This window comes from Phacochoerus africanus, chromosome X, assembly GCF_016906955.1.
Source record: "Phacochoerus africanus isolate WHEZ1 chromosome X, ROS_Pafr_v1, whole genome shotgun sequence".
NCBI lineage: Eukaryota > Metazoa > Chordata > Mammalia > Artiodactyla > Suidae > Phacochoerus > Phacochoerus africanus.
In genome coordinates, this window is record NC_062560.1 from 49393728 (window position 1) to 49408007 (window position 14280).

The 14280-nt window shown below is 37.8% G+C and overlaps 1 protein-coding gene across 1 annotated transcript in view; it reads right to left on the bottom strand.

Moving 5' to 3' along the window:
• Positions 1-2554, bottom strand: part of WNK3 (WNK lysine deficient protein kinase 3) — a 147693-nt gene extending 145139 nt beyond the window's left edge. Inside the window, exon 1 of the mRNA XM_047765474.1 lies at positions 1910-2554. Coding sequence (XP_047621430.1) covers positions 1910-2446 — 537 coding nt within the window. The 5' untranslated portion in view covers positions 2447-2554. The remainder of the gene's footprint in view (positions 1-1909) is intronic.
• Between the last annotated feature and the right edge of the window lie 11726 nt (positions 2555-14280).

Consider the following 14280-nt stretch of genomic DNA (forward strand, 5'->3'; position numbering starts at 1 on the left):
TTTTTTTCTATTCAATTTTGTATCTAACTGAGTGATTTTACTAAACTTACTGATAATCATTTCATAATGTATATAAGCTAAATCATTATGCTATATACCTTAAACTTATACAGTGGTGTTTATCAATTATATCTCAATAAAACTGGAAGGAAAGAGCAAACAACAACAATAGAAAAGGATTGGACAGCAAATATTTTACATTTTGTGGTACTCCACCACCCCCCAAAAGATGAGTGTTACTGAAATCACAATCCAGAGATAAAATTAAAATTTACATAACTTTATATATATATATATATATTAATATACATATGCAAGGATACTGATCACAACCATAGTTATAATAGTGAAATTGTGGAGAAAAATCTAGATGTTCAACCACAGAGGACTGATTAAGTAACTTATAAGGGCATCTATTAAAAATAATGATGTAAATGTACAATTACTGGTAATGAAAAGATATTCATGGTAAGTTAAAAGATTTTGTTAAAACCTTACATCATGATTCCATGAGCCAGGGGAGAGGGACATATATTTATGCAAAATAAAGAATCCATAAAAATATATAGTAAAATGTTTAAAGCATCCTCAAAGTAGTGTATTTTCAGGCAACTTTAATGTTTATTTACTCAAAGTAACTAATAGTTCTACTGTGACACAGACCTTACAGAATTCTTAAAAGGTAAAAAGCAGGTGAGGAGATAACCAAGCAAATAGGCACACCTTTCAAGAACTACTAGAATGGCTCCCCTGCTAGGTAACTTGAATTCCAAAGAGTCATCAAGGGACTTCCTACATTCAAAGCACTTTGAAAGCTTGTTAAAACTGCAGTCTTGCATCCCACCCCAGAATGTGAATCTCTGACAACAGGCTCCAGAATCTGCATGCAAAGCAAACACTGACTCTTACAGAGTAAAGTCTGGAAACAAAAACCGTCCTAGAAATGCAGGGACCTGGACTAAATTTCAACCTATCTAAATGGCGACTTATAACAAATTCAGAATGACTGAAATCATAGTACATATATACACACCCACATGCAGAGACCACTGGAATTTGAACAACAACAAAACCTATACTTAGCGATTGGCTTTATTTAATCTTAATTTTATAAGTATCTCTTGTGAACACTGACCATTTCCCATGAGTTGATTGAGATCACAAAGGTGTTCCTTATGTTTAACCTATAACTGTCTGAAATTATTCTCATTATAACCCCTTCTATGGTATTCTGTCCCCATTTAGTCCTTCAGTAGTTAAAAGTACCATATAAATAGGTATTATGGAACCAAATATCTAGATAATTCAACTATTCTATCGCTTTCACTTCTCCTTTCTAAACAACATTCCAGTTGACTAACCTCAGTAGATTCTGGTGGCTATTTCTTCCAGAGATCCTCTCTGAGGTAAACTCAAAGGCATGGAGAGGAGTTTATACTACCAGAGAACCCCAAAGAACAAAAGCATTTCCTGCTCTGAAAAACACCACATGAACCCCTAAAAGTTTGTGGAAAAAAAAAACAAACAGGAAATAGCCTACTGAATATATTCCTAACATATCACACTCTCAAATATTTACTATAACAATCAACTCATAAGGCATATATTTACTAAAAGTTTTCAAAATGACACATTAAAAGTTTCAGGAATTTCCTAAGGTTAATAAATTAGGAGCATTTCCCCCAAAGAAAGCAGAATAGACTTTTTCTCCTTTAAAACAAAGAAAACAGGGGAAAAATAGTTTGGTGTGAGCTCCTAAGAGGATCTAGGAAAGAGGCATAACTTCAGGGATGTGGGGACAACTTCCTCATTTTATTTTAATCCATGATATATTTTAATCCTGGATCATTCAGAAGCCCATACCAGCTAAAACTGGAATTTATTAAAACCAAGAAGATTATGTACCCACCTGCAGCTCACACCAAGCAACCTCAACCCATGTTTCAGTGTCCAGTCCTTTATATACTGTTTTAAATGCTCCTCTTCCCAACTCTATGTCGAATTTCAGGAACCTGCCACTAGGAGAAGTAGCTACAGCCTTCATTTCTGCTTCTTCTTCCATTTCCTTTTCATTTTTCTCCTTGAGACAATCTTTTGAAGATTCTGACGTTCCCTTTGAATATTGTTCATATTTAACTTCTTGTCCACCTCTCAGCACATTTGTAGGAAGCTTTTCTACTCTTGGAATATTTGTTGCAGTCTTTATTCTCTCATCTTTGGAGAAAGATTCTGCAACTTTGTCATCTTCTGTCATCTCAACACTCTTTCGAAAGAATCTCTTCCTTTCTATAGTTTCTCTGGAAGCTGAGAAGGTACTGCTTTTCTCCTTTAGTCTAGTTTCCACTGTCAAAGTTGCTAAAACCTGAGGAACTCTGTTTTCCAATGAAACTCCATCAGGTTTCTCAGAATCTTCTGTGCTAGCTGGTTCCCCTGAATCAGTAGCCATTGTAATTAAGGTTGGCACCAAAATTTTTCCTGTTCCACTCTTCAGTCCAGTTGCATCTCAGGTATCAGAATTATCAGAATGGACTTCCTTTTATGTGGTCATATGTTTCCATAGCAACCTGAACGGGGGAAAAAAGGATATATTAAAATCACCCCACAAAGGAAATCATTAAGGAGAAAAGTCACCTGACTATTTAATCCCTTTTTTCTTAATAAAAAGTTTGTTCTTTTTTCTGTCCAATCTTAGCAACCAGCAGACTCCAGGGATTGTGTCTTATCTTGTTTACCACTGTAGTCCTCAGGGCCTAGCAGACTACTTGGTATAAACCTCAGTAAGTCTTCATACTGCGTGAACATGAGTTAGAAAACTAGTTCTCAGCCCCTTCTATTAATCGATCATATTTAAAGCAAATATCCAGACCCTGAGTTGGCTCAGCTACAAGGTAACACACACAGTAAACAAAACAAGCATATAATTTCTCAATAGGTGATTTTTACCTAAGATTCTGGAACTAATCCAATAATTTTTTATTGTGGTAAAATTTAACCCTTTTAAAATGTGCAATTCAGTGACATTAAGTACATTCACAATGTTGTGCAATTATCACCACTATCCATTTCCAGAACTTTTTCATCATTTCAAACTAAAATTCTGTATCTATTAAACATTAACTCCCCATCTTCCAGCCCCTGGTAGTCTCTATGCTAATTTGGGTCTTTGTGAATTTGGTTATTCTAGGTACTTCATATAAGTAGAATCATACAATATTTGTCCTTTTGTGTTTGGCTCATTTCACTTGGCATAATGTTTTCAAGGCTCATTGATACTCTAACAGGTATCATAATTTCATTCCTTTTTAAAGCTGAATAATAGTATCACATTTTGCTCACACATTAATCTGGTCAATGAATTGGGTTGTTCCTACCTTTTGACTACTGTGAGTAATGCTGCTACGAACATCCAAGAGTAGTTTTGAATAATGCAAATACTTGCTTATGAGCCTGCCTCCAGATTTAACAGAAACTACTATCAAATATTAACACAGTATACTAAAGAAAATGGCAAGAAAGACTTCAAAATATGCATCCTCTTGAACCAGCAATTCCACTTATAGGAACCTGCTAAAGAAAATAGTCAAGAGGAGTTTCCATTGTGGTTTAGCAGTAACAAACCCGACTAGTATCCATGAGGACTCGAGTTCGATCCCTGGCCTTGCTCAGTGGGTTAAGGATCTGGCGTTGCCATGAGCTGTGGTATAGGTTGCAGATGCAGCTCAGATACGGCATTGCTGTGGTATAGGCTGGCAGCAGCAGATCTGATTTGACCCTTAACCTGGGAATTTCCATATGCCACAGGTATGACCCTAAAAAGCAAAAAAAAAAAAAAAAGGAAGAAGAAAAAAAAGAAAAGAAAAGAGTCAGGAATCTATGCAAAGATTTAACTATAAAGACATTCATTATAGTAACTATAATTTGGAAAAACTGTAAACATAATAAGGGTTTAATTAAATATCTCAAAATGAGATAGGATATAGGATTTTAAAAACAATATAGTTTTTAGTGAGATGAAAAGACATTTTCTATATATTATATGGTTAAATGAAAAAAGAAACCTATACAACAAACTTCTATTACACATACACACATACATGATATTAACACTGAATGGTGGAATTATGGACTTTTCTATTTCTGCTTTTCTGTATTTCCTAAAATTTTCCACAAAGAACATGTGGAAATATGTGGAACATATAAGGAAAAAAAGGTTTTTCAAATGAATAGTCAAACCAGTAAAAAAAATTTTTCCCTTCTCACCGCAAACATGGATCACAAAGTTAAGCATGTATATGTCATTATATTATACACCTTAGAAGGAAAAATTTGTCATGTCAAACAAAAATATACAGAAATAACAAATTTGAAAAACTGAAGAAAAACAACCCTGAACTAAAACCAACAAAATGGAGACAATTGGGAGTTCCCATCGTGGCTCAGTGGAAACAAATCTGACTAGCATCCATGAGGATGCAGGTTTGATCCCTAGCCTTGCTCAGTGGGTTAAGGATCCAGTGTTGCCATGAGCTGTGATGTAGGTCAGAGATGTGGCTTGGATCCCTTGTTGCTGTGCCTGTGGTGTAGGCTGGCAGCTACAGCTCCAATTTGACCCCTAGCCTAGGAACCTCCATATGCCATTGGTGCAGCCCTAAAAAGACAAAAAAAAAAAAAAAGAGAGAGAGACAACTGCCCCAAACTGTTCTACACATACAGCACAATTCCTATCCAAGTCTCAGCTGGTTTCTTTGCATAAATTAACAAGTTGATTCTAAAATTCATATAGTGCTTCAAGGGACCCAAAACAGCTAACCCAAAATAATCTTTAAAAAGAACAAAGTTGGAGGAATCACATTTCCAATTTTAAAACCTACTATAAAGCTACAGTATTAAGACAGTGTGGTACTGACATAAGAATGAATGTATAGATAAATGGAATAAAAATAGAGTCAGCTTATTTTCAACAAGGGCACCAAGACAATACTAGGAAAGAACTACCTTTTCAAAAATGGTGCTATGACAGCTGGATATTCACATACAAAAGAATGAAGCTGGACTCTCTAAGCAGTTTCCTAGAAAAGATGCCTGAACTGAGTCTCAAAGAAAGAAAATTAGCTCATCCAAGTACAGGGAAGATGACAAGCAACATCATGAAACAGCAGAATAAGTGTGTAAACAGTTTGCTAGCAATAATAGAAGCAGGCAGATGAGGACAGAGAAACAGTCACCAAGAATTTCTATGTCATACAATGTAAACCAAGGAGATAGATTAGAGAGCTACTATAATAATCCAGGGAAGAGATGGGGAGGTTTGAATGAAAACAGTATCAAGAGGCAAGATACATTAACGAAATACTAAATGCAAGATTTACTACCTAGGAATTCCCACTCTGGCACAACAGGATCAGCAGCACCACTGCAGTGCCAGAACACAGGTTCAATCCCAGGCCTGGCACAGTGGGTTAAAAAATCCGGTGTTGCCATTACCTGTGGCATAGGTCACAACTGTGGCTTGGATCTGATCCCTGGCCCAGGAACTCCATATGCCACACGGCAGTCAAAAACAAAAAGAAAAAAAAAATTTTTTTTACTGCCTGAATGAATATGGTTGTGAGGGAAAAGGAAGAGTCTATAATAACTCCCAGTAATCTGCCTATCAAATGACACTACTAGGACAGAACTAAGAATTAAACTAATGGCTCATGAAGTGCTCTATGAGGTCACAGAGCCAAATCAATATACTTTGAAAGTTATTAAGACTAGTATTACCTGCAAGTGAAAAAAAGGTAACTAACAATGCCTTACTTAGGTAGAGATTTTTTTCTTTAACTTACTTAGATGTAATTTTGGACTTGGAAAAAGACCTGCAAGAATATACAAAGAGGAGTTGATGCTGTGGTACATCAGGATCGGTGGCAACTTGGGAACACTGGGACACGGGTTCAATCCCATGTTGGGCACAGTGGTTAAGGACCCGGTGTTACCACAGCTGTGGTTTAGCCCACAACTCTGGCTTGGATCTGATTCCTGGCCCAGGAACTCCATATGCTGTGAGGGTGACCAAAAAAAAAAAAAAAGAAAGAAAAAAAAAGAATATACAAAGAATCTCTTATACCCACCTCACTCACATCCCCAAATGTTAACATTTTAGGTGGGATATTCTTTTTTTATTCAATTAAAGTATAGGTGATTTACAACATTGTGCCATAGGTGGGATATTCTTAAGTAAGAATAATTTTATTTACTTCACTTAGCTAAAGGTAATTTACCCAGAAACCTCAAAAGCAAAGATCAAAAAGTAAGGCAAAAGGACTGCTAAACAGAAAAAATAGGTAAAAACCAAAGAATTTAAGTTGGATAAAGCCTTCAAAATCTTCTACCTGTAGAACCTCTTTTAAAAAATGAAATCTAGGAGCTCCTGTCGTGGCGCAGTGGAAACAAATCCGACTAGGAACCATGAGGTTGTGGGTTCGATCCCTGGGCTTGCTCAGTGGGTTAAGGATCTGGCATTGCTGTGAGCTATGGTGTAGGTCACAGATGCAGTTCAGATCCTGTGTGGCTGTGGCTGTGGCGTAGGCTGGCAGCTGTAGCTCTGATTGGACCCCTAGCCTGGGAACCTCCATATGCCGCAGGAGCGGCCCTAGAAAAGGCAAAAAGACAAAAAAAAAATTAAAAATTACATTAAAAATAAAAAATGAAATCTAATTTAGAACCCCAATATAAAAACAGAGAGACAAATAGTACCCCACTGGTATAAAAATTCTAATTATAAGGTTTGGTCACCTGGTTTCCCAAACTATAGAATAAGAAGCAGCAAAGAAGAGGGATGGAGAAATGAGTGTTCCTTCAGTCTTTTAAAAACCAACCCTGGGAGTTCCCTTTGAGGCTCAGTAGTTAATGAACCCAACTAGGATCCATGAAGATGCAGGTTTTGACCCTGGCCTTGCTCAGTGGGTTAAGAATCTGGTGTTGCCATAGCTGTGGTATAGGTGGCAGACGTGGTTCGGATCCCGTGTTGCTATGGCTGTGGTGTAGGCTGGCAGCAGCAGTTCTGATTCAACCCCTAGCCCGGGAACTTCCATATACCACAAAAGCAAAAAACAAAACAAAACAAAACAAAAAACAAAAAACCAAAAACCCAACCCTGGAGTTTCCATTGTGACTCAGCAGTTACAAACCCAACTAGGATCCATGAGAATGTGAGTTCGATCCCTGGCCTCCCTTAGTGGGTTAAGGATCCAGTGCTGCCATGAGCTGTGGTGTAGGCCTCAAACACAGCTTGGATCCTGTGTTGCTTGTGGCTATGGTGAAGGGCGGCAGCTGCAGCTCCAATTCGACCCCTAGACAGGAAACTTCCATATGCCACAGGTGCAACTCTTAAAAGCAAAAAAATAAAATAAATAAAATGATAACCAACTCTAAGACAAAAAATATTATTAGAAACAAAGAAAGACATTTTATAATCATTGAAAGATTAATTAATCAGGATAATATAACAATTATAAACCTATACACATCTAACAAGAGAGCCCCAAAAAATAATTGACAAAACTGAAGAGAAAAATAAACAATTCAATAGTAACAGCAGATGATTTTAATACCCCATTATCAATACTGGAGAGAAAAACTAGACAGAAAACCAGCGAGAATCTGGAAAACTCAGCCAGTACTATCAATCAACCTGACCTAACTGCCTCTATAAAACACTCCACCCAATCAGAACAAAATACACATTCTTTTCAAGAACACACAGAAAAATCTCCAGAACATTCTACGATAAATATGAAACTTGAAAAGATTACGCTAAGTGAAAGAAGCCAGAGGAAAGATCATATATATTCTATGGTTTCATTTATATGGAATGTTTACAATATGCAAATCTATAGAGACAGAAAAGAGATTAGTTGATGCCTAGGGCCAGGGCATAGGAACAGGACCGACTGCAAATTGGTACAAGAAATCTTTTGGGCGTGATGAAAATATTCTAAAATTAGATTGTGATCATAGGTATACGACTCCATAAATTTGCTAAAAATCACTGACCTTTATATCGGTGAATTTTTGATATATAAATTATATATTAATAAAATATGATGTTCTTTAAGAATCTTAAAGTATCGTGACTAAAATCAAAGCCATCATAGCATCAAATATGCCTTTTTAAAACTCTACTTTCTACCTCCTCCCTGACCTTCTGTCTACTCTCCTTATCTACAGCTTGGCCTCCTGGGTTGAGAATCATTGGTCTGAAGGGAAAAGACCTGACAACAATAAAATGTAAAGCTGGTAGCCTAAGGGTAAACAATGAATAATAAATTTTTAAAAATCAGGCAAAGGACTTCACTAAGCATAGTATATCTGCTGCTTTTTCATCATGGAGTCAACAGCTTCTTTTTTTTTTTTTTTTAGGGCAGCAGTTGCAGCATATGGAAGTTCCCAGGCTAGGGAGCTAATCAGAGCTACAGCTGCCAGCCTACGCCACAGTCACAGCAACTCCAAATCTGAGCTGTGTCTGTGACCTACACCACAGCTCACAGCAATGCTGGATCTTTAACCCAGTGAGCAGGACAGGGATCAAACCTGCATCCCCATGGAAACTAGTCAGGTTCATTTCCGCTGAGCCACAATGGGAACTCCGATCCAATAGCTTCTTGACCTTAAAACAGAGTTTCAGAACAGCTTTGGAGTGGGAGAAACCTAAAATCAATCGTGGTTCTCACTCCTCAGAGATTTGGGGCAAATTACTTAACCTTATTCATTCTTGATTTCATTTGTGAAATCTCACAGGAATAATATGAAAATAAAGTGGAAATATAAAGTACTTAGCATGGTGCCTGGAACAATATAATAATCAATAAATGGAAGCTTTAATTTCTTACTTCTTAATAACCCCAAGGGGCAGCACTATATTAAAACACCATTCAACAATACTCAAGAAAACATTAAATGCTTTTTAGGAGATTCTATTTAGTAAGGCCAAAGAGTATATAATACATTCTTTTAAAGCTTTCCAGTAATAAACCATGGTGGCATTGCTAAAGGGGTATGCTTCAATGACCAGGATAATATCTCTTCTATACTCAGCAGTGCAGAAACATAGCTCAGTGAAATGTTCCACAAAAATCAGGCCTCAAACCTGAAGTCTCTTACTGAGTTCAACAGCTATGTATCATGACCTATGTGTGACCATTCTTTCCTTCATAAAATGGTAACACTAATTTAAGCCCTAGGCATATGCATAAAAACAACTGCAATTGTTGAAATTATAGGGGAAAATCTCACAAATCTGTGCCCCATATCTACCCCTCCAATATGCTGTTATATAGGCTTGGAGCGTTTGAGTTAAAAGCTCAGGATAATTTTTCCCCCTGTAGCTTATGTGGTTCTATCCATGGAAAATCCAGCATACAATCAGTACTTTGTCAATCAATGGCTCGAAAATTGCTTCAACTTCTGGAACCAGCAATTGGAAGAATTTATATTTACATAGTCAGAATTACACAGTAAAAATTTTCCAAAATCCTCTATCTCTCTCATTCATGTGATTCATACCAATAAACATTTACCAAGTGCCAAGCACTGTGTCAGGGTCTGGTGATAGAAGGACAAAAGCCAGTCTCTGTCCTCAAGGAGCCTACAGTTTATCCAAGCTTAAGACATACCACTGCTGGAGTTCCTGTCCTGGTTCAGTGGAAATGAATCTGACTAGCTATCCATGAGGACGCAGGTTCAATCCTTGGCTTCACTCAGTGGGTTAAGGATCTGGCATTGCCATGAGCTGTGATGTAGATCGCACACACAGCTCAAATCTGGCATTGCTGTGGCTGTAGCATATGCCAGCAGCTACAGCTCTGATTCAGCCCCTAGCCTGGGAACTTCCATATGCCACTGGTGCGGCCCTAAAATGACCAAAAAACAAAAAACTAAACAAAACAAAAAAGGCATACCACTGCTGACTTATAGTTCAAGAAGGTGAAATGAACATCTGTATCTCTTATACTTTCTAAGACCCTGGAAATGTGATGGTAAAAAAAAAAAGTACAAAAATATAAATGGCATAGCAAATACAAGATTTCAACAATTTCTGACAGAGAAGACAGGAAAGAACAGGCTGATAACACAAATCAAAGGAATGCTACAAGCTAAAATATGTAATAGAAAGGGTTCAACCCAGAAGGAAGCTAACTTGCAGGGCAATACCCTAGAGGGGTTCCACACTCAAAGACTGATCCTAAAGAGGGCCAGAGTGAGGAAAAGGCTGAAAACACGGATTAACTAAAGGTCTGAGTCATGACGCAGCCAAAAAATGCCCCCCCCCCCAAAAAAGAAAGAAATTCCTGCACAGGGAGTACCAAATTCAACAAAATAGGAAGAACAAGGGCACCCTGGTACAAAGCCCTCTGCCCTCTGGCATTTGGGCCCTCCAAGGGTAAAAGCCAACTGCCTACCCACTCTCCCCCAAATAAAGCAATCCTTCCTAGGTATACAGAACTCCTAGTCAGCCCTCCTACTAGCTCATTCTTAAATATGAACAGAATCAGGAGACAGCCATTTGAAAAAAATTTGTAACACAAAAGACAAAGAACAAGAACAAGAAGAAAAGGTCCTTGGAAGAGTTGAAATAATTCAAGAAATCATTTTTAATTTAATTTTTAAAATATAATCAAAAGATTCAAAAATCAAAGAAAGAGTTATATAAAGGACAGGTTCACTCTCAAATCTATTTCCCATCCATTCAGTTCCCCTCAACTCTCCAGACAGGTTACCACTCATTAGATTCTTACAGCAAATAAGCAAATATAAATACATGTTCTCTCTCTCCCTTTCTACATGAAAAGTAGCACAGTACATACCAACCTTTTTTTATAATCACAATAATTTAAGATACTTTTTTTCCTTGTCACTACATAGAAAGGTTCCTCACTGTTATTTCTTAATATATATATGATAATGGTAATGATTATTTGCTATGACAGATAACATTGCATATTTCATTTTGCATATATATGTCTGTGTGTATATTGTATGTAGTGTGTGTGTGTGTAGTACACATACATGTAAATTCCCAGAGTGGGATTGCTGGATCAAAGGAATGTATATATTTAACTTTTATTGAAGTATACTAATAAATACTATACTATATATAATATATATATATACACACACTAATATATCCATAAGAGTACACAGAATTGATGTATATCTTTATATAATGCTGCCAAAACACCTTCCATGGGCACTGTACCAATTTAAACTCCTACCTATAATGTGTGAGAGTGCCTATTACCCCACAGCCTTGACAGAAAAAAAGCTGTTATCAAACATTTTGATTTTTTACATGCCGATAGGTTTAAAAAAGAAATCACGGTGTGGTTTCAATTAGCATTTATATCATGAGTGAGGTTAAGCATTCTTTCACAAAAACAATAAAGTCAGGAATAAGCCAAGAATTCCTATTATCATTACTACCACTTAAGGAAATAAAACAAGACATACAAATATATGAAAGTAGGAGACAAAAATCTAAACTGGCAGATTTTTCTGAGTATCTATCTAGAAAATCCAAGCAAATCAACTAATAGACTATAATAGGAACTAACAAGACAGCTCAGCAGAAAGGCTAAAGTCAAAAATCAACAAACAAAATCAACAGTTTGCTATATAACAGAAATAATCAATTAGAAAACATAATTTAACACTGTAAATCAACAATACATTAATTTAAAAATGAATAATGAGGAGTCATTTCACCGCACTGCTTGACGCATGCTGAACTCCGCATGAGTTCCATTCATTGAAGAATTTATAACCAATATGCCAGGCACTGTGCTAGGTCCTGAAGTTGCCATCAAGATGAATGAACAAGCCTGCCCTTGACCTCCTCACCACCCAGTTGGGGATAGAGATCTCAGGTTAAAAAAACTCTGGGTCAGGGACAGGATTAAGATGGTGGAATAGAAGGAATGGAGCTCAACTTCTCCGCTAAAAACAACAAAATTCACAACTAAAGACTGAGCATTCTTCACCCAAATGGACTGGAAACCTTAAAAAAGATACCCTACTCCAGAAGACAAAGAGGAGGACAAATCAAGAGGTAGGAGGGGTGATTTCGAAATATAAAAATCCCCATACCACCTGGGTGGGAAGCCCCACAGACTGGAAACTAACTGGTTCACAGAGACTCACCTACAGGAGTCAGAGTTCTGAGCCCCACATCAAACTCCCACCTGTGGGGATCTGGCACTGGGAGAAAGAGCCCCCAGAGCATCTGGCATTGAAGGCCAGTGGGGCTTGTACGCAGGGACTCCACGGGACTGGAGGAAATGGAGACCCCATTCTTAAAAGGTGCACACAGACTTTCACGGGCACTAGGTCCCAGGGCAAACCAAAGTCTCCATAGGAAATCTGGGTCAAACCTGACTGCAGTTCTTGGAGGACATCCTGAGAAAACAGGGGTGAATGTAGCTTGTTGTGAGGGAGGGACATTGGAAGGAAAGCTCTTGGGAATATTCAGCAGTGTGCCTTTCTCTGGAGGTGGCCATCTCGGGAAAATCTGGCCCCACCCATCAGTCAGAGCTGAGAAGCCCCCTAGGGCATACAACAATCCAGGAGGGATCACAGCCCTGCCCCAAAGTAAAGGGCTACCTAAAGACCCCTCAGGCACACAGCTGCCTCTAATCCCATCCAGAGACTAAGCCCCACCCACCAGTGGGCAGGCATCAGCCCCTCCATCAGGAAGCCTACAGCAAGCCCCCATACCCACTTCAGCCACAAGGGGGGCAGACACCAGAAGAAAGAGAGGCTACAACTCTATTATCTGTAAAAAGGACACCACACCAAAAACCTATAAAAATGAAAAGACAGAGAACTATAACTCAGATGAGGGAGAAAGGGAAAACCCCAGAAAACCAGCTAAGCAATGAGGAGAGTCTCAGCCTCCAGGAAAAAGACGTTAGCCTGTTGGTGCTGAAGATGATGCAAGACATTGGAAATAAACTGGAGGCAAAGATGGATACCTTACAGGACACACTGACCAAAGAGATTCAAGATATAAAACTTAAACAAGAAGAGATGCAAAACACAATAACTGAAATAAAAAAATTCACTAGAAGCAGTTAACAGCAAAAGACAGGAGGCAGAAGAAAGAATAAGCAAGGTGGAGGACAAATTAGTAGAAATTACGGATACAGAATAGAAAAGAGAATAAAGATGGAAAGAAATGAAGAGTCTCAGAGAACTCTGGGACAAAGTTAAACACACCAACATCCGTATTATAGGGGTGCCAGAAGGAGAAGAGAGAGAGAAGGAGACAGAAAAAATATTCCAAAAGATAATAGCCGAAAACATCCCTAACATGGGAAAGGAACTACTCACTCAAATACAGGAAGCACAATGAGTACTACATAAAATAAACCCAAGGAGGAATACACTGAGACATATTAATCAAACTGACCAAAATTAAAGACAAAGAGAAAATCTTGAAAGCAGCTACAGAAAAGAAACAAATCACATACAAGGGAACCCAAATAAGGTTATCAGTAGATTTTTCTGCAGAAACTCTGCAGGCCAGAAGGGAGTGGCATGATATACTTAACATGATGAAAGGAAAAAACTTTCAACCAAGATTACTTTACCCAGCAAGGCTCTCATTCAGATTTGAAGGAGAAATCAAAACCTTCACAGATAAGCAAAAGTTGAGAGAATTCAGCAGCACTAAACTAGCCTTACAACAAAATACTAAAGGAACTTCTCTAGGCAGAAAAGAAAAGACAGCAACAGGAAACAAAAATACCACAAATGACAAGGCTCACCAGTAAAGGTATATATACAGTAAGGATACGAAATCATCCATGCACAATTACCCCACCAAAATCAGAAATCATGAGAAGAGGTGGGTACGAATGCAGGACACTGCAGATGAACTTGCAATTAAGAGAACAACAACTTAAAACAATCTCCTATACATATAGACTCATATCAAAACTTCAGAATAACTGCAAACCAAAAATCCACAATTGATACACAAAGAAAAATCAAATCAAATACAACACAAAAGACCGTAATTAAACAACAAGAGGAGAGAACAAGAGAAGACGGGAAGAAAAAAGAGCAACAAAAACAAATCCAAAGCAATTAATAAAATGGCAATAAGGACATACATAGCAATAATTACCTTAAATGTGAATGGACTAAACGCCCCAACCAAAAGACACAGACTGGCTGAATGGATACAAAAACAAGACCCATATATATACGCTGTCTTCAAGAGACCCACTTCACTTC